Raw genomic sequence first — 18,029 nt, 5'->3', positions numbered from 1 at the left:
TAAAATATCTCGCAACTTTCCCTACAACACTGCCATAACTCAAAATGCAGACTCTCAAAGTCTCTGCATGTTTGAGCTTGTATGTAGAATGCCATTCTTTTTATACAGTATATTAAATACTGCCCTTGATCATAAAGGGCAAAGATTTTCTGGAAGGCACTGCAACTATTAATGTGATTTTCTGAGCCCAACACTGGGTTTTTTTTAATGAAGCCCTGCTGAAATATTGGTAAATACAACGGTACTAAGAAATGACTTCATTACACGTCATTATAGTGGATGCATGTGGAAACAGGTCTTATTAAAGATAACCCAAAAAAAAAAGATTTGAAGGTAGTTTTTTTTTTCAGATTTATTACCATGGACTTAATTTAAGTGTACATTTACAAAATGTGAGGATTACAAGATATATAATAGAATATTCATGGGCATGTTAATGGTTCTCAGTATTCCAAGATGATCACAACACAGTCTCTTTGATCCCCAAAGCCACAAAGGATGACATTAGAAATGCTGCCAAAGCTGAGTTCTTTTCCCCAGGAACCAGGCGACGGTGGTGATGGTGGCCGGGTGTTCATCAAGAGACGAAGTTAGGTGGCACTCTGCTCACTCTTCCTTCTCATAGTTGTGTTTAATATGTTTCCACAGTTTCTAGAACAAGAATAAAATAGACATCATTACCTACAGTCTACAGTAGACGTACAATGCACTAGACAGGGTCTGTACTTTCTAATATTGTTTAGATTTAAATCTGTTAATTAATTAGTAGTAAATTAGGCCTTTGTGTTTGTTAATAGTAACTACAGTAATCCAATGTGGCTAAATGAAACCATAAGGTGGTGTGTGGATGTTTATTGCTTGTTAATGCAGCTGAATTTTCCTAGTGGCTGTTCATGATTGAAAACTAAAACTGGAGGTATGAGACAGAAGACGACACTCATCTGGGAGCTTCTGCAAACTTTAGGCTTAGATTTAATTCCAACTAAACAGTAATACTACAGACTGGTAGCAGTAGTCTATATTTACCACAGCTACCTTGATCCTAGTTTCCTAGTTGCATATTTCTCAACAAAACATGATTTCATTGCTTATAATAAACTTAATTCAAACATTTCTTAATTACTGGATTCAATGCTAAAGAGTGAGTGAGATCGATTCACTTAATATTAACATTAAACCAGGTACATTGTAAAATCTCATGAGGATTTTGGCACCGACTGGAAATATAACAGTACAGTGTGGTAACAAATAGTACAGCAGGAATGTGTCACTTGTCATTGGTTTGACTCTGCGTGACTGAAGTGAACAGAACTACAAACAACTGCATCTCAAATCAAACAATAACCATAGTGAAATGTTTTTTCTCCAATTCTGTACAAAAATACATGCTTTTGGCCACATTTCATAATGTATTTTTTTCCTTCAGTGGTTGAGAAATCTTTAAAAGTTAACTGAAAAATAATTTACATCAGTTATGTTTTGCTATATATTTTCTGTGATCTTTAAAATTATTACATTGTAGATGATGCCAATATACTCTTTCGGAATTTTATAAGTGTTCTGCATTCCCTGTATCAGATTGTAAGATAAAGCATATCTAGCTATAGACTTAAAGCCTATCAAATTAAAGCAAATGGCTTTTGCTCAGTTTTCATCAAAGTGAACTTGAGGTAATAAGGCTATTTTTCTGTCCTGAAAAATATTTTTTCTTTGTTTAACGTGTTTAAATCCTTGCCATACAGTATTTTTAGCTGTCCTGTACGTTATACTGTCATCTTTTGCTGGCTTATAGAGGAGCTTTCACAGCAGTCACACGCTGAGATTTTCTGACAGTGTCTTTGGTCATAGCGGCATTAAATATGAACATTAAGCATTATTAGACCTTAATCCATGACCAAGGATTTCCTCACAATTCTGTGCTTTTTTCCCCTCTAACAGTAACATTAGGCCATAAATCCTACAATTTATTGCATAATGAATTTGTCTCACAGCTTCAGTCTGCAGCTGATGTACACTATCTTCAGATGTACAGGAAGCTGCAGCGAAAATGCAGTCCTAGATCATTCATTCTCAATGAGTGAAGATGGTGTCCGGGGACACGAGTGACCGCTAACATCGGCGACTATATGTGTCCAGCTACACAACAAAGTTTTTGCAAATACAGTGTGTACGTGATCATGTGCTTCTCCTTTAACTTTACCTCCAGAGTATTTCATTTTAGTGGCAAGGAAAATGATGTGGGTTTCTGGTTGTGCCGCCACACTGATATGTAGCACAACGGGAATTAGAAGAAGAGCATAGTTTCATCTCACTATATACTGCGCCAGCTATATATTGATGAAATAAAGATAAAAGCTTCTTGACATGATAAATGTTATTACCATGGCAACCAATAGTAGAAGTGGTGATTTGATGTAGTCTTAGACAGACTTACAGCGATAAAGTCACCTTTACTGTGAGCCGGAACAGTTTTTTAGCATATTATGCCAGATAAAAGCTTAATTTTCTGTACTGTACATGTCGTGTGGTGTGTGTGTGTGTGTGTGTGTATGCAGTGATCTGGATATTAGATCATGTAAAATGAATTAAAAGTGTAACTCAAATAAAATGTCCATCCAAACCAGCTACATCAAGTACATCGAGCTTCGACTGAAAAACACCATCATATGACTAAGTATTTGTTATATATTGTTTATATTCACTATAAAGAGCCTAAATACAAATCTGACACCTAAAGGGTGTAATTAATTATTCATGGTTTCAGAATAAAGCCAATGAACTTACTAACGTTAATTTAAGTCATAAATATGGCATGTTTTATTAGGCTAATCTGCATAAAGTGATGAGAGATTTAGAATCATTTGGGACTGAACCATGACTTGTCCTCTGAACAGTAAACTAAGGTCAGACTTCCGCTAGCGTTAGCTTTAGCTACATGGGTCACTGTCAGATGAATTAAACCACGCACACGACGACACTTACCCCCCGGTTTAAACTGTCGAATAACGCATCTCCGCCCTGGTCGAACACTCGCTCGAATAAAACAGCTCCCACCATGATGGTGATGGCGAAAGTCGATGTTCTTCTAAACAGCAGGTTATAGACGTTCCTTACAAGCGCCATGATAGTCGGTGTGTTCGAGAAGGAGGAAGAGGCGGGAACTTCAACGAGTCTCCTCCAATCAGAAAAGAGCAGACAGGCAAATTCTCTCTCTCTCTCTCTCTCTCTCTCTCTCTCTCTCTCTCTCTCTCTCTCTCTCTCTCTCTCTCTCTCTCTCTCTCAGTTTCAAAGTAAAGTTTGGCCAAAGCATCAAAGAAAGGAAAGGAGAATTTAAAAAATAAAGGTGCCAGTGTAGGCAAAAGTAGTTGCACTGATTGCACTGGTTCACCTTTTATACAATATTATACTGCACTACTACACAGTTATTATTCATCTTACTTAAAATTCTTAGATTCCTAAAATTCTTTGTTTATTAAATGCACCAATGCAAATTTCTTGTACATTTAAAACCAATAGTACTTGGCACAAAAAGCTGTTTTTGTGCAAATAAATTCTGATTCTGAATAGGAGAAAACGGCAATTATTTACAAAATGTACAAAATAAAAGAAGATACTGTAACTGAAATACAATACTCTCTCTCTCTCTTCCCCCCACCCCCACACCACCCCCACACATACACTTTAAATTACATCTTTTTGATATTTATGTGACATGATATAAGCATGTTGTCTAAGCACAGAATATTCCAACAAATATATTATTATTATTATTATTATTATTATTATTATTATTAAAAGAGATTGCAGGGTTGATTGTGTGTTGTGTTGTTTGTGTGTGTTTTGTGATTGTGTGTGTTGTTTGTGTGTGTTGTGTTTGTGTTGGTGTTGTTTGTGTGTGTTGTGTTGTTGTACTGCTTCTTTTGTCATTCACATTTACGAATCACAAAGTCCTATATGAGTCTTTTTCTACAACTTAACAATATTCAGTTAATCGAACCTACACAACAAGTTACATGTCATTCTTAGTAAACGTATTAAATCTTATTGCTTCCATTCCATTTGTAACAAGTTTGTTTTTCTCTTCCATCCCTCCGCCTCCGTCTAGATAAAGAGGATGGTACGATCCATCCGTAACCCGGTAGAAGTTCCTGTCTGACCTCTTCTACTTCCTTTCTTGTGGCAGCCGTCGAGTAAAATGGTGAGGGTTTGAGGATGACTTTTCAATCTAATGCAATCTTGTCGATTTAAAGCCCTAAATGTTTCATCAGATGGGTTTAATATACTGATCAGTCCTGCCTTAAAGCACGGGATGGGGTATTTTTTTGGTCTTAGTCTGAAATTGTCCTAGTTTGACATTTTTCCCGTTTGTTTCAGCTTCGCCTCAGCGTTCAGTGCGTCGCCCGCCGTCTGTGTCTCCGTCTGTTAATCAATAAAGGAAAAATAGTCACTTTTACAAATTATGCCGCTATCCTGTAACTAGTAAAATATCAGTTTTATTGGAGTTTGTCCTGAAGTTTGGAGTCTATCGGTCATAACACGGTAGCGTTAGCTTGTAGCATGCTAGTTAGCTTTTAGCATGCTAGTTAGCTAGCAAACTTGATTGAGTTTATTTCCTAATGATGTCCTTCAGAATGTTAACCTACATGAGCACAATACGTGTTTTAGTTGTTAGGCTTTTATACACGTTAGTTTGATTGTCATTGGGTTTATTGTTGTTATTTTTCCTCTTGTTTCCTAATATTTCATTGCGCGAGCTGTTAAACAAGTTAAATGCTGCACGTGCCTTTTGTTTTTAAGATGTTTAAGGTGTTAATGTTAAATAAATCCCTACACTTGAATTGGCTCTGATGTGATTCCTGGATTTAAGTTCAGGATGAAGTTCATAGACACTTAAGCAGAAAAAAATCACCAGCCTGTGATGCTTTCTTTTTGACTTTAATGTGTGTGTTTTAGGCAAAGATCAAGGCCAGAGATCTGCGTGGTAAGAAGAAGGAGGAGCTCCTCAAGCAGCTGGATGACCTGAAAGTGGAACTTTCCCAGCTTAGAGTTGCTAAGGTCACTGGTGGTGCTGCCTCCAAGCTTTCAAAGATGTAAGCAGTGTGTGATTTAGTGTGAGACTGATGCTAGAAGTCTTCACCAGATGCTGTAACTGCTCTAATGTAACTTAACCCTGAAAACTGTCTCCCTGTAAATGGTTTGAGCTTTTGAAAAATACAGACGTGTTGTAGTAAATGCAGATCTAACTGGTCGTCCTGTTTCTAACTTGTTTAAAAATAACTTGCCAATACTAATCCCACCAAAGGGGTGTGTAATTTGGTATTTGTGTGCTGACTTTAATTCAGTGACCACTTTATAATTATACATGTTTGTGTCTCCTTAGTCGTGTTGTGCGCAAGTCCATTGCCAGAGTTCTTACTGTCATCAACCAGACACAAAAAGAGAATCTGAGGAAGTTTTACAAGGTGAGTCTAACACCGTTTACGATTGATTAGTATCACCTTGTTTCTTATATGATGCACATAAATGTATCTACTGATGTCACACATTTAGCTGTAGACAAGACTTCTGCTGCAGGCAAGCTGGCCTTTCTTTTATTGCTTATAAATTCTCGTTTATTAGCATTATCGTGATTTTGACTTTATAAGAAAGGTCAACAACCCATTCTGCACTTCACTGCCAGGTGCTGACATTCTACCAACACATTCATGCTACCAAGCCTTAAAAGCGCTCATGTTTTTATTTGCCTATGTAAAAAGTGTGTTCCTCAAGCCGACTGTACGATTGTGAGAGAGACCACATACTCTGTACTACGTTTAATTATTAAAAACAGGCACGTGCAACCTAGCTAGCAGGTGAAGAACTCAAACAACAAAATCACCAGCTAGCTAACTTTAAATTTGCAAGAACTATAGACTAATACAATAACAGGCTTAAATAAACCCAAAACATAAGGCCACTTACAGTTCTCACGGACACGTTTTATCAACTGGCTAGTTATCCTCCAGAAAGTGACGGACCACGTCTTTCTCGCATTTCGGCCGTGTGGCGCGCGTGCCCGCTCGCGGTGTGAAGCGCGTCCGTGCTATTCTCCGAGATGCACTTGACGGCCTTTTGTGCAGTGGATTTTTTTTCTTTTTTGCCTAGTTAAGGCAGTAGGGTCTCCCAGCTTAGGAGGGCCGCCCGAACTGCAAAGTGCTGCGGGAAACCCTGCAATGGGTTAATATTAATGCACCAAACAAGAACTTGTATGGCAGACATGGCACTTAATCTTTGATTAATAATGAACAGATTTGAAAAATCATGTTTTACAAAGGAGAACGTTTAATCAAGTCATAGTGTTATACAAAGTTTGTCAGCACAGGAGAAAGATTTGTTTTCCTTCTCTGGGTTTTCAGAACTCTGGTTAGCTGAGTTTGAGTGCTAGAGGGCAAACTGATGGAGTAAGAATAGTGCGGGAATGAAGTAACTTGTCTTTCTCTCCAATGTTTCACATGGTCATGTATCTGTAAACCATGTTTATACATGGAAACAATGCTGCATGTGTTAATTTAAACTTTGTAATCATTTGATAAATTGCCATGTCATGAGCAGAATTCCATACTCTGATGCTGTTATTAGAAATGAATGCACTTCAGGAAGTTGTTGCTTTATTCTTTAAAACACAAACATTCAGATTCTGAAATTCAACAGTGCAGTTGTACGAGGTCCACATAAATGTTTAGATTAAATTATTGCTAATACGTTTCTTATTATAACATTCAAAATGCTGCTGGTGTGGGTTAGCAAGATGATCACCCAGCGCTGCTCCTGCATCAGTGGAGTTAGTGTGAATACTCTCTTGCTACAGTAATCATGGCTGCTCACTGCAGAGTCTCAGACACACATCTGCTGTGGGCGGCTTACAGTTTCAGATCATGTTGGCTTCCTCCATACCGTTTCAAAAATGATATGTTAATGGTAGCATGAAGAAATGTAAGCATTTGCTCAGTCCTTGGATAATTAAGTGTTTACATCTCAATAATTCAATAACCAAACATATGAACCAAGACCTATCACTGATTTTTGGGTGAGATCTGGCCTTTCCTCTCAGTGCTATCGGAAGATGCTGAAAAACATCCTTTAGAGCTAGTTCAGTCTGTATTTGTCTAAATGTCTTTTTAAAAATGGTTGCAACAAACTTGTGACTCAGCAATTTACTGGCAGTTAAAGCCTTTTCTGAGTGAGTTTGCAGAAACTGCACCAAGGCATCAAATCCATAGGAAAACTGTGACTTCCTAGGTTTGGTGTGGTATCTTTTGAGTTTTTTCTTTCACTGCCTACTGCCATAATCAGTAATCTCTCACACATTTTTTAATCCTTTATTGTTCTTTAGGGGAAGAAATACAAGCCTCTGGACCTGAGGCCCAAAAAGACTCGCGCTATCCGCCGGCAGCTCACTAAGCACGAGCAGGGCCTCATGACCAAGAAGATGCAGAGGAAGTCACGACTCTACTCTATGCGTAAATTTGCTGTCAAGGCTTAAGGCTGTTTTTCTGCTTGAATAAAATGCCCCACTCGTGGACAAAGACCTGCATTTGTGGTGTTGGTTTTTGGAACATCGGTGTCATGGGCTTTTTTGCACATGACTATTACAAGAACTTGCTCAGAATAACATTTTTACTTTAGTGTAGTTTCACTTTAAACCAAACTTTTACAGCTAGATTATTTTACAACTGATATTTTAAGCTTGCTACTATAGTCAAATATTGGAGCCTGTCTGGCTGTTTACTGATGTGTGGGTATCTGTTTAACTCAATAAATAGGTGAACTAAAGGAAACAATTATTCAATAGTTTGTCTAAAAGGTTACACAGTAATGAGTGAGTTTACTGTGTGGGGAAAACATTTGGTGTATGGATCCAAGCTGAGTAAGTGCAAAACCAATTCTATATACAACTTCAAAGTGTATTTTAACATTTATATTAGAGAATTGGATATAGCTGGATTTAGCAAAACCACTTCTTTTCTTCCTGAATGTTTGTTATAACTTGCTAAATTGAAACTGCGTGCCGTTTTGTTTTCAGTTCAGTTACCTGCTCATGGAAGCTGAAATAAATCATAGTTTACAGTTTCTAAAAAATATCTATTTGAAATCAACTCAAATCAAGATAAGTCACTCTAGTCCAACATTTGCAGACTTTCTCAGACTTTTGTATAAAACATGTCTTTTACATGAATCCATGCAACCAGTCCTGAGTTTCAGCTGTTTGAGTAAAACAAACTCTCTTCTGCTAGGATTGATTGTTGATGGCACTGTTTCCAATTCTAAAAGTTTAAGGCTCTGTTGATTATTTTAACAACAAATTTGTGAACAAACGGGTAACTCCTAAAACCTTATGATACTAGTTTGGGGTTAAGATCACCACGTTCAAATAATTCTTATGTGGGACATATGGTTCATGATCTATAAACTCCTGTGCTATAACATCACGGCCAAATGTGTATACACAACACAGCCATAATTACTGCAGTGTGAAATTGACTAAGACATGTCTAGGGTTTTAACTGGAGTTAGAGCTTTACATGTAGATCAAAGAAAATGGGCGTGTGTGTGGAAAATCTAAAATGTAGTAGACATTAAAAACAACTTTTAAATGACCTTTTAACTTGGTCTGATTTATGGTATTATGTACAATGGATATAAAAAGTCTACACCTGTTAAAATGGCAGGTTTTTGTGGTTTTATTAAACCAAAATTAAATCATATCAGAACATTTTCCACGCAATGTGAAATTACAATATATGAGTGATAATTTAAAATGACAAGACTATTCCTGTAAATATGTACAGAGTTGCTATTTATTATAATTTACAGTGAAATATTGATGTTACAATAACGTGAATGAGCAGGGTTAAACTTTTACTGTAGCTAGCCTTTAGAAACAAACAGACATTTTGGATTCACTAAATATTATCAATCTTGAATTATTCAATCCTTGTTATAATATCCACTCATAGTATATCATTTGTAGTGTACGCTGTGTTTGGGTATATGGGGGTTTGTTTCTTGACCTCAACCCTGTGTGTGCAGAGCTAACATGTTCTACCTGTCTTTCAAGGGTTTGCTCCGCTTTCTTTTCCTTCCCGTCCTCTTTTCCATCCTCGTCGTGGTCCGGTTGGTCTATGCCACGGGTGAGCAGGACACCACAAGGGCTGAACACACACCCATATGCGGATTCTATGTGCCCCTACAACACGTGCAACACATATATTGTTGTGCGTAAAACATAAAAACTACGTCTTTTAAGTCCTTTTTATGAATTGTGTTGTAAACATTAAATATTGTTAAGCATTTTCAGTTCAATCTCATACACACCCAAAATTGGCTTTCTATGCACATGACAGACCCAAACAGTGAATACCTACCTGTAAACAGTTTACACACCTGCTGTCTGCCATGTCCCAGACTTTAATCTGTGAGAGTGAGAAACATTTAACATTGTGTGTGTGAGAGAGAGAGACCCATTTAGAGTACTTTTTTATAGAAAGCCACACACTTCACGTACACACGGTCAGCCCAAATAGACACTCACGCCTCTGCAGTAACCACACACTGTTCCATCCCATGAACCGGATGCCTGGAACACACAAACAACCACTTAAGTATGTACACAAACTTCACTGTCATCTCAGGGACCCAGAATTATTACAGCAAATTCAAAATTTACAAGTTAATATAAGTTGATAAAATGATGGGATGATGAAGGAAATAGATGTTTGGAATAAACGATAATGTAGTGTGTGTGTTCTGTCTCTCCATGACATTGTGTCTCTGTACATGAAAAGCACAATTTATTCCACAGGAACAAAGTGAACCTGTGGTTCTAGTTCAATTTTGAATAGATACAATGACAAGGAGTAAAAGCAGTTGCTGTAAATTAACTAGATCCTGTGATTTTTTGTCTATAATGTGTTTTTTAGTACACAAAAGGGCCAGTCATCAACAGACTGCGCTGCCTTATATACTATTAGTGCTGTCCAGGATGGTCCAGGAGTTTTTTTGTTTGTTTGTTTGTTTTTTTTACAGTGGATAAGGCATATTTGTGTGTTTTACCTGCATATTGATATTAACCAGAATAGTATCATATAATCACGTCTTAGAATTTTTAGAAACCAACCAACAATCCCCTGATGTCCTGTTAAGGTCATGACCTCCTCATCTACACTGACATACCACAATTTTACAGCGTGATCCCATGAGCTTGTGGCCCGGGATCACAACGCACACAGTCTTCAATATTATACATGTATGACCCATGCCAAATACATAACATATGCATGATTTATACGAATGACTGTATATACAGTATGAGTCGATATTATAACAGGGATTCAAAAGAGGAGCCAAAAAGTATCCGAGGCACCAATACATTAGCGCTATTCCAATACCAATACTATTCGCTGCCAGTAATAATGATGAAAGTTGCTTAAACCAAAGCCCTCCAAATTCTTCATCATTCAATGTCTTACTTTGAGCTGTCAAGTAATGCCAAAAATTTCATTTACATTTTAAGTCCTTTGGTTTCTTAGAGACAACCACATCCAGGTATTTTATCTTGTCTGAAGTCATTTTAAATGGCAAACTCTGCATGAAAGCTGGCTCTATATTATCACATTATTTTTTTGCCAACAGAGTAACCTGAAAAATGACTGAACGATTAATCAGCAAAATCCAGCAAAAAAGTAACAGATCACTCATGATCTTAGAGATATAAAAGTCCGTCATCAGCGTAGATATAAACTATGTGGTATACCTGCCCTATGGTTAGGGGAGGGATCAGTGGATAAGGCTGCAAACAGCTGAATAGTGAACAACAGTGTTAAAATGTGTTAAAAATGTGTTTTATATATATAGACACATATAGTGTAGATACAGAAATAGAATAAAACGTGTTTGTGAACAAGAAATCGGGGGCATGATGTCTTAGTGTGTTTGCCTCACATTTATGGACAGTTTGCATTTTCTCTTCTGTCCTAAAAAGTGTTGAATGAATCTTGGCACAGTGGGCTCCTTCTCTTCTCAATAGAAAACTAGTGCCTTGTTGAGCAATGACTGTTCTGCTGTTGATATTACTCGCCAGCTTCTAGCACTGTTTTTAAACGTGTAAATAGATAAATGATATAATTCTGTAAATAAATATTTCTATAATAAATCAGTTATAAACTGTTATTATCTATTCTTATCAAACTCTAGTCTACTCTGATGGAAATTATGATAATGCTTCATGGTGTTATCTGGTGACTTCTATTAACTTTTGATCATGCATTTACTACTGTCCTCTAAAAGAGTTGGAATGTATACAAGAATACTCGGTATGCTCGATACGATTGGTCAAGTCTGCAACTCTAAAATATGTTACTTGAATTTACAGTCGTAATGGCAAGGTGTTTATTAGCCATAATAATAGCCAAAGTTTATTGTTTACAACTTATTTTTTGTTCTTGTTGTCTATTGGAGGTTTGTATTTACAAACCTGTTAATATGTAAACACACTTGATTGGTGACATTGGTGAAATATACTCACTAACTGTTAAAACTGGTAAAGCTACCTCACGATGTCTGAAACAAAGAAAGGACAATCATCTGATCCTCCTAACCTGTTACCATGGATTTTGGCCACAAGTTTCCCATTAGATGCTCTCCACAGGTAAAGACGAATGTCATCTGAGCATATGAGCATGAGATCAGGTTATCAGTCAGGTTAGAATGCGCAACAATTCACCTTTATTATAATAATAATAATAATAATAATAATAATAATAATGTTCTGATTATTTCTTATAATCTAAATAAAATTCATTTACCTCAATTTTAGCCTCAATGTTTTTTGTCCTTAAATATTGCATCTGAAAAATCTATTGTAAGTTTTTTCAATTACATATTATATATGTACGATGTAGAGTTTTATGTGGAACTGAATTTTCAATCAAGAGGTCATTTGCAACAAAGGCAAGGAAAATATTCCCTGTGACAATACCCACTCCTCTGGCTGACATCACGATTATAAATCATTATTCTTCTACAGCTATAAAGTCTCTGTTAAAAGGGTGTTCGTTATACTGTAAGCTGTAGAAATAATAGTAATAATAATAATAATAATAATAATAATAATAATAATAATAATAATAATAATCCAAACACATTTCTAACAACTAAATAAGCACACTAATGTAACATATTATAGGCTATACTGTATGATGGAATCAAATTATCATATGACCTTCACCCGCCTCTCCTTTGTGGCCTGAAAAGTATATTACGTGTGCAACAATGGGATGCTTGAATTATTTAAATATTTAAAAAATAATAGTGTTCTTATTGCATCATTTAGATAATATAAGGACCCTAAGCTGTAGATGGAGGTGTTTGCTGGTTCATCGTATCCACAGTGATGGTCTGGTGAACAGGGTGGATCATGTCGATTATTAGCAAGCCAAGTCAGACCCACAGGATCTTGTTAAGAATGAATTTTGAGTAAATCCCTTACCAAATAACTCTGTTATTGAGTGAGTCATGTTGTGATTCACTAGCATATGATTCGCAAGCACAAGCAAACTGAAGCTTTTGTTTTTCCACAGAAATCGTACATGAACTTGCTACTCTCACTACCACCAGCAATAGTACATGTCAAATAATAATAAAATATAGCTAAAATCCCCTTCAATTTAACATGTCAAATATTTATTAACAGAATATATTTGTGTTCATAAACCTGCTTCAAGCAGTTCAGCAGTAGCACAGTTTGATTCATTGGAGCGCTAGTGTTGGAATGAATCCTATCAGGAAAATCGACTCATGACATACATTAGTGCATACTGTATATGTTAACTGATAAGATGGTTCATGATAAAATAAGGCAGAGCATGTGCTTTCATAATTAGAGCTGCATATAATGTAACTCTCTGACAAAATCTATTTTTTAATACTACTCTAAATTTTTTGATCTTTTTGAAAATTATGATCTAAATTTAAAGTGTGGAAAATGTGTGGAAATTGTCTGTGTTTGAGTGTGTATCAAGTCAATCTGAAGGCAAATTAAGCTCCATTCTGATCTCGGGTTACTGTTCTTCATCCACCTTAAAACCTGCCAGGTGGATTTAATATTATTTTTTGGTGTGTGTGTGTGTGTGTGTGTGTGTGTGTGTGGGTGGGTGGTGGCTTGCACTGGCATGACATTCCATTTATCATGTATTCCTGCCGGGTTTCAGGGTTAGAGTCCAGATCCACTGCCACCAGGGGAGTGTCTCATTTGCCTCTCTAGTTCAGAAGTCAGGGCACTGATCAGGGAGTTGCATTTTAAAAGGTGTCTTAATTGCTAAACTTTTACAGGGCACTTAAATGTTTGCTGTCCATCAATGCTCACTATGTTCCTTTACTGGAAATTATTATGTTATTATGTCTCTCAGCCAACATCATTTAAATACATAAGTAGCTTGGTATCATTGTTGTAGCTCTCAAATAATTATATACTTTAGCTTAGATGTTTAGCTTTATTTGAATTTCTCTATATGGTTTGTTTCAGTGTAACAACTTTTAAGTGTTTTTTTTAATTTGTATTTCAATACAAATCTGCTAGCTCTCTTATGAACCTGCTTGGATTACTATGACGTATCAAACTAAAATAGTTGATATTTTGGGTTTTGTTGGTAGTCGTGTCACCGGAAATTGAGTCAACATGGTCTCAATGTGTAATGAGACCATGATGACTCAATTTCCAGTGTCAATGTGTAATGAGCCAGGGTCTTTGCACTGCCCTGAACTCGTGTACACCATAATACAGTTCCACTACCTAGGAAGCAGATTGAGACACATCCTAGTGGTTATTGGTAAAGAATGAATGTCTCTGAGATTTAACAACTAGCTGTTCTCATGAAATGTGTCTCTGCAGATGTTAACAGCAAGCAAGAAGTGATGTTTTTAATGTCAGTTACTGAATGTTCTCTTCAGCAGTCTGACCTCTGCATCATAGCAGATCTCTTAGCAGGACACAAGATGCACAGCAGCTTTGCAAATACACTCAGTGGATGTTTTTTGCAGTGTGTGTTTATGTAGTTGTATGGTTGAAGGCTGCTTACCAGAAATAAAAACCACAGGGTTACTAATGCGTCACACAGATGTTCATGAACAAACATTATCTCACCATCTCGTTGCTTGTCTGTGTCTGATATGAATCTGAATATATTTGCACCTCTTTCCTTATCTTCTATTGTTCTATTCTTTCTTATAGTCACTTCTTAACTTCATTTGAAAAGAGGTTCTAGCTTGAAAATAAATATTACATAAACCGATCATCATTTTTAGCTGCTAGTATAACAAAAAATATTCTGTATCTTTTGTATAAAGCTGGTGCGCTGTCAAAATCTAAGTCATTTATTTCCTCTTACTATTACTTATTCACTCAGACAGTCTGGGTCTAGTGTCTTTGCCAGTTCTGCTATTACTCTGAGGTAAAGTAGCTAAATAAACAAATTAATTCAGTGTAGAAAGAATATAAAGGATGTGTCATCAGTTTCAAATGAAACATGACATATCAAAATTGTCACCCCATAATGCTGAGAAAAATTTACAACTAACATTACTAATTATTATTTTTATTAATGATGGCTATGGTACTGACAGATATGCTAAGGAGAAAAAAGACAGTATGGGAAAGGGGACTGGAAGGGACTGGGTTATGTAATGTAGTGCTGAGGAATTTTTCTCCCAGTAGATGTTGAGAGAGAGAGAGAGAGAGAGAGAGAGAGAGAGAGAGAGAGAGAGAGAGAGAGAGAGAGAGAGAGAGAGAGAGAGAGAGAAATAACACACTTTGGGGGGTTTTGTGGTCTGAAATCACAGCATGAAGAAAGGGTCCGGCCTTTTTTTCTTCTCCTATTTGTGTGGATTAATTCGTTTGAAGCTGACTAGACTGTTTAGTCTGCCGTTATTCTTTGTGAAAGATTGACCTGAGCAGCAGTTATGGCAAATACATCCTCCATCTTCTTGATGACTTTTCTTGTTGTAGTAATGGCACAAGGTAAAAACCCGTTTTATTTAACCATTTTATGATTTATTTGAATTATTTCTTCTTGTTCTTATTATTTTAGACTGTGTAGATTAAATCCATGAGAATAATTATCATAGTCAGTTACCTCATATTACACTAGCTGAGAAATGCTAAACTTTTAAGGTTGTAAAATAGATGTTTACATTTTACTAAATTAATTTCATTTAGTTGTATTGCGCTAGAACAACAACAAAATTGTTTAATCTGTTTGATACTAGACTTCACATTGAGGTTTTTAAATGTTCTCAGGATGAGTATTAAAAAAATTCTGGATATTCATTAAAGGCCTCAGCATAGTTAATGTCATAATGACATTATGACAGCGAGTGTTCTGTGAAGATGTGAGATCATTAAATAAAGCAAGGGTTACGAATGGGGAGTTTGGCTAGCTACTGAAACGCATGAGATTGTTTAGAATTAGCACTTGGGAAATGTCTTGCTTATAACAACAAATCAGTATCCAAGCTGTCACGTGCATAACATTTGTGTTATATTGTTACGTTATATTGTTTACGGAAACCAGGCGATCATCTTCATCACCTGAAGTATGCTGAGGGCTAGTAGCATAACTCCATTTAGATAAATATCAACAAAATAATGTTTTTTCTATCAGACCACTAAAACTCTAACTATTCTTTTTTTTTGTTTAGGACAGAAACAGCAGAAAGATGACCATAACAATACAGGCGGCATAAGGCCAAGAACTTTCCAGGGTTATGCCATCCCCATTCAGCTTCCTCTTCTACCAAATTCAACAGAAATGCAAACACGCTCCATTGGAGTTGCTGTTCAAGACCTTGCATTGTTGACCAACAGCAGTGCCTTGTATCTCAGGAGCTCACTGAGCACACGAGCCATCCCGTCAATCTATGTGGTTTCGATTGTCATCGGCGTCCCTGCCAACATTGCCATTTTGGTCTCAATTGGCACCAAAGTACGTATGGTATCTGCAGCCATCTTGTGCTGCAGCCTGGCAGCTTCAGACCTTCTTCTTTTGCTTAGCCTGCTGCTCAAAGCGCATTACCACTTTTCAGGCAACAACTGGACATTTGGCGAGGCTGCATGCCGTCTCACCACTGCCTGTTTTTATGGCAACTTATATTGCTCCGCACACACGCTAGCATGCATGAGTATCAAGCGCTACCTAGCTGTGGTGCACCCCTTCTTTTACAAACGCCTTCCCAAGCGCTCCAGCACGGCCTGGTCCTGTCTAGGTGTGTGGATTGTGTTTTCATTGGCAATGTTGCCCAGTCTTCTAGTCCATCAGAGCTACCATATCCCTCAGCTGGGAATCACCACGTGCCATGATGTCCTTCCTTTAGATGCTAGTACTCACAATTTCTTGGTGTACTATAACATAGGGTTAACATTATTTGGCTTCCTTCTTCCCTTGCTTGTGACTGCAGCATGTTTTGGCTCAATTGTATGGCATTTGAACCGTTCACACCATGACTGGAGCCTCTACATCAAGGCCAGCACACTGGTATTTCTCATCTTTGTCATGTGTTTCAGCCCAAGCAGCTGCATACACTTCCTACACTATCTACACATATACACGAGCGGAGATGACAACTTCTACACCTACTTTAATGTGGTCGTCTGCCTCTGCTGCCTCCACTGCTGTATGGACCCATTTCTGTTCATGCTTGTGTCTAGGACAACAGGCTCCAGGCTTTACTTTATGTCTCACAAAGGAAAGATGCTCAGCATTTCCACTTAAATTTGGACATTTGTCAATATTAATACCACTGTAAAAAATCTACAAATGCACACTGAATTTTGGAGGAAAGTGCAAAGAATCTTTTTTCAAAATAGGGGCCGATTTCTGGAACAGAAAAAATGAAACCAGTTAGATTCATTCCATGTCAATACCACAACAGTATCCTTGACGTTTTTTGGATAATTATTTCTTTATTACTCTTTCAAATATCACACTCGGCGTGAGAAAATGTCTGCTAATCCTAGATAAAACAGATGTGATGTGTATTTGCCACTAAACAAATTTGTATATAGGAGAAGAATCAGTTTGAGTTTAGGATTGTTGTTTTTTTTTTCTTATCACTGCACAGCAATAGCAAAGTGGAATTAGCATTCAGATCTGGTGTGCAAAGGCTCAGCTATTTGGTTTCAAACTGTTATCCATTATACATGAACAAAACATTGAGTGCCATTCGAATAGCTAGGACTATAAAGGGAACATTGTACTACTGTGATGTATGTGTGTGTGTGTGTGTGTGTGTGTGTGTGTGTGTGTGTGTGTGTGTGTGTGTGTGAACTTGGGAAGTGTGGGCGAGAAAGTTTTAAAATGTTCACGATCGTCAAGAAGGGGAAACCTGAATGTAAATAACATTTGTTGTAGACAAACTACACATTTGAATTATTTGTGTTGTTATATAACCATTCCTTTGCCACATAAAATAAATGCATATCAATCTTAGCAAGTTAAAGACTGTGTATATTTATTGATATTATTAATGTTTCATGTGATCCCAACATGCCTGTGCATCTCTAATATTTCCTTTTGGTTTAATTAGTAATGAAAAGAACGTCTCTCATTCTCTCTCCTTCTGTCTCTGTGTCTCTGGATATTTTTAGTCACCGATAACCCAAAGTATATTTTGACTTTAATGACCTTTAATCTTGTGTTCTTTTTTGTCCTCTGTTCTTCCTGTGGGTTTATGTTTTTCTTCTTCTTCTTCTTCTTCTTCTTCTTGTTTTCCTTTCTGTTTCTCTGCAGGGTCTGAGTTCAGGGCCAGGAATCTTGTGTAAGACAAGGGTGTGTAGCTTGTGTTTATTTTACTGTAAAATGGTGATATATACAATAAAAGCATTTGAGTTTGAAATAAAAATATAAATATGAGATGATAGACCAGAATTTCAGCTTGTATTTCCTGATATATGTACACACACACACACACACACACACACACACACACACACACACACA

At 36.9% G+C, this 18,029-nt stretch overlaps 4 protein-coding genes across 4 annotated transcripts; 2 read left to right on the top strand and 2 right to left on the bottom strand.

The window, feature by feature from the left end:
* Positions 1-334: 334 nt before the first annotated feature.
* Positions 335-3,157, bottom strand: LOC132860336 (cytochrome b-c1 complex subunit 9). Its single transcript, XM_060891512.1, has 2 exons — positions 2,983-3,157; positions 335-651 (listed from the first exon to the last, which is right to left on the bottom strand). Exons 1-2 carry the CDS (start codon positions 3,121-3,123, stop codon positions 607-609), a joined length of 186 nt encoding a protein of 61 aa, XP_060747495.1. The 5' UTR covers positions 3,124-3,157; the 3' UTR covers positions 335-606.
* An 893-nt stretch (positions 3,158-4,050) lies between these two features.
* rpl35 (ribosomal protein L35) lies at positions 4,051-7,567 on the top strand. Its single transcript, XM_060890844.1, has 4 exons — positions 4,051-4,198; positions 4,954-5,090; positions 5,381-5,462; positions 7,373-7,567. Exons 1-4 carry the CDS (start codon positions 4,196-4,198, stop codon positions 7,520-7,522), a joined length of 372 nt encoding a protein of 123 aa, XP_060746827.1. The 5' UTR covers positions 4,051-4,195; the 3' UTR covers positions 7,523-7,567.
* Positions 7,568-8,955: 1,388 nt separating this feature from the next.
* Positions 8,956-12,456, bottom strand: wdr38 (WD repeat domain 38). The gene is given in 9 exon segments (XM_060891564.1): positions 8,956-9,226; positions 9,405-9,452; positions 9,514-9,557; positions 9,560-9,592; positions 9,595-9,616; positions 10,161-10,255; positions 11,644-11,761; positions 12,270-12,317; positions 12,427-12,456. Coding segments are annotated over 9 exon segments (687 nt in total). The 3' UTR covers positions 8,956-8,977.
* A 2,388-nt stretch (positions 12,457-14,844) lies between these two features.
* LOC132859802 (proteinase-activated receptor 3) lies at positions 14,845-17,852 on the top strand. The gene is made up of 2 exons (XM_060890752.1): positions 14,845-15,052; positions 15,733-17,852. Exons 1-2 carry the CDS (start codon positions 14,995-14,997, stop codon positions 16,800-16,802), a joined length of 1,128 nt encoding a protein of 375 aa, XP_060746735.1. The 5' UTR covers positions 14,845-14,994; the 3' UTR covers positions 16,803-17,852.
* Positions 17,853-18,029: the final 177 nt, after the last annotated feature.

The sequence above is a fragment of the Tachysurus vachellii genome, chromosome 17 (genome assembly GCF_030014155.1).
Source record: "Tachysurus vachellii isolate PV-2020 chromosome 17, HZAU_Pvac_v1, whole genome shotgun sequence".
In the NCBI taxonomy this organism is placed as follows: Eukaryota; Metazoa; Chordata; class Actinopteri; order Siluriformes; family Bagridae; genus Tachysurus; species Tachysurus vachellii.
The sequence above is the reverse complement of the archived record's forward strand: the minus strand, read 5'-3'. Positions and strand labels throughout refer to the sequence as shown.

Bases quoted from the DNA above. Each gene is read 5' to 3' on its own strand.
- LOC132860336 (XM_060891512.1), bottom strand. From the start codon at position 3,123: ATGGCGCTTGTAAGGAACGTCTATAACCTGCTGTTTAGAAGAACATCG. The intron at 652-2,982 runs GTAAGTGTCGTC...TTCTTGTTCTAG, and splicing joins TCGACAGTTTAAACCGGGGG to AAACTGTGGAAACATATTAA.
- rpl35 (XM_060890844.1), top strand. The intron at 5,091-5,380 runs GTAAGCAGTGTG...GTGTCTCCTTAG, and splicing joins GCCTCCAAGCTTTCAAAGAT to TCGTGTTGTGCGCAAGTCCA. The intron at 5,463-7,372 runs GTGAGTCTAACA...ATTGTTCTTTAG, and splicing joins ATCTGAGGAAGTTTTACAAG to GGGAAGAAATACAAGCCTCT.
- LOC132859802 (XM_060890752.1), top strand. From the start codon at position 14,995: ATGGCAAATACATCCTCCATCTTCTTGATGACTTTTCTTGTTGTAGTA. The intron at 15,053-15,732 runs GTAAAAACCCGT...TTTTTTGTTTAG, and splicing joins TGTTGTAGTAATGGCACAAG to GACAGAAACAGCAGAAAGAT.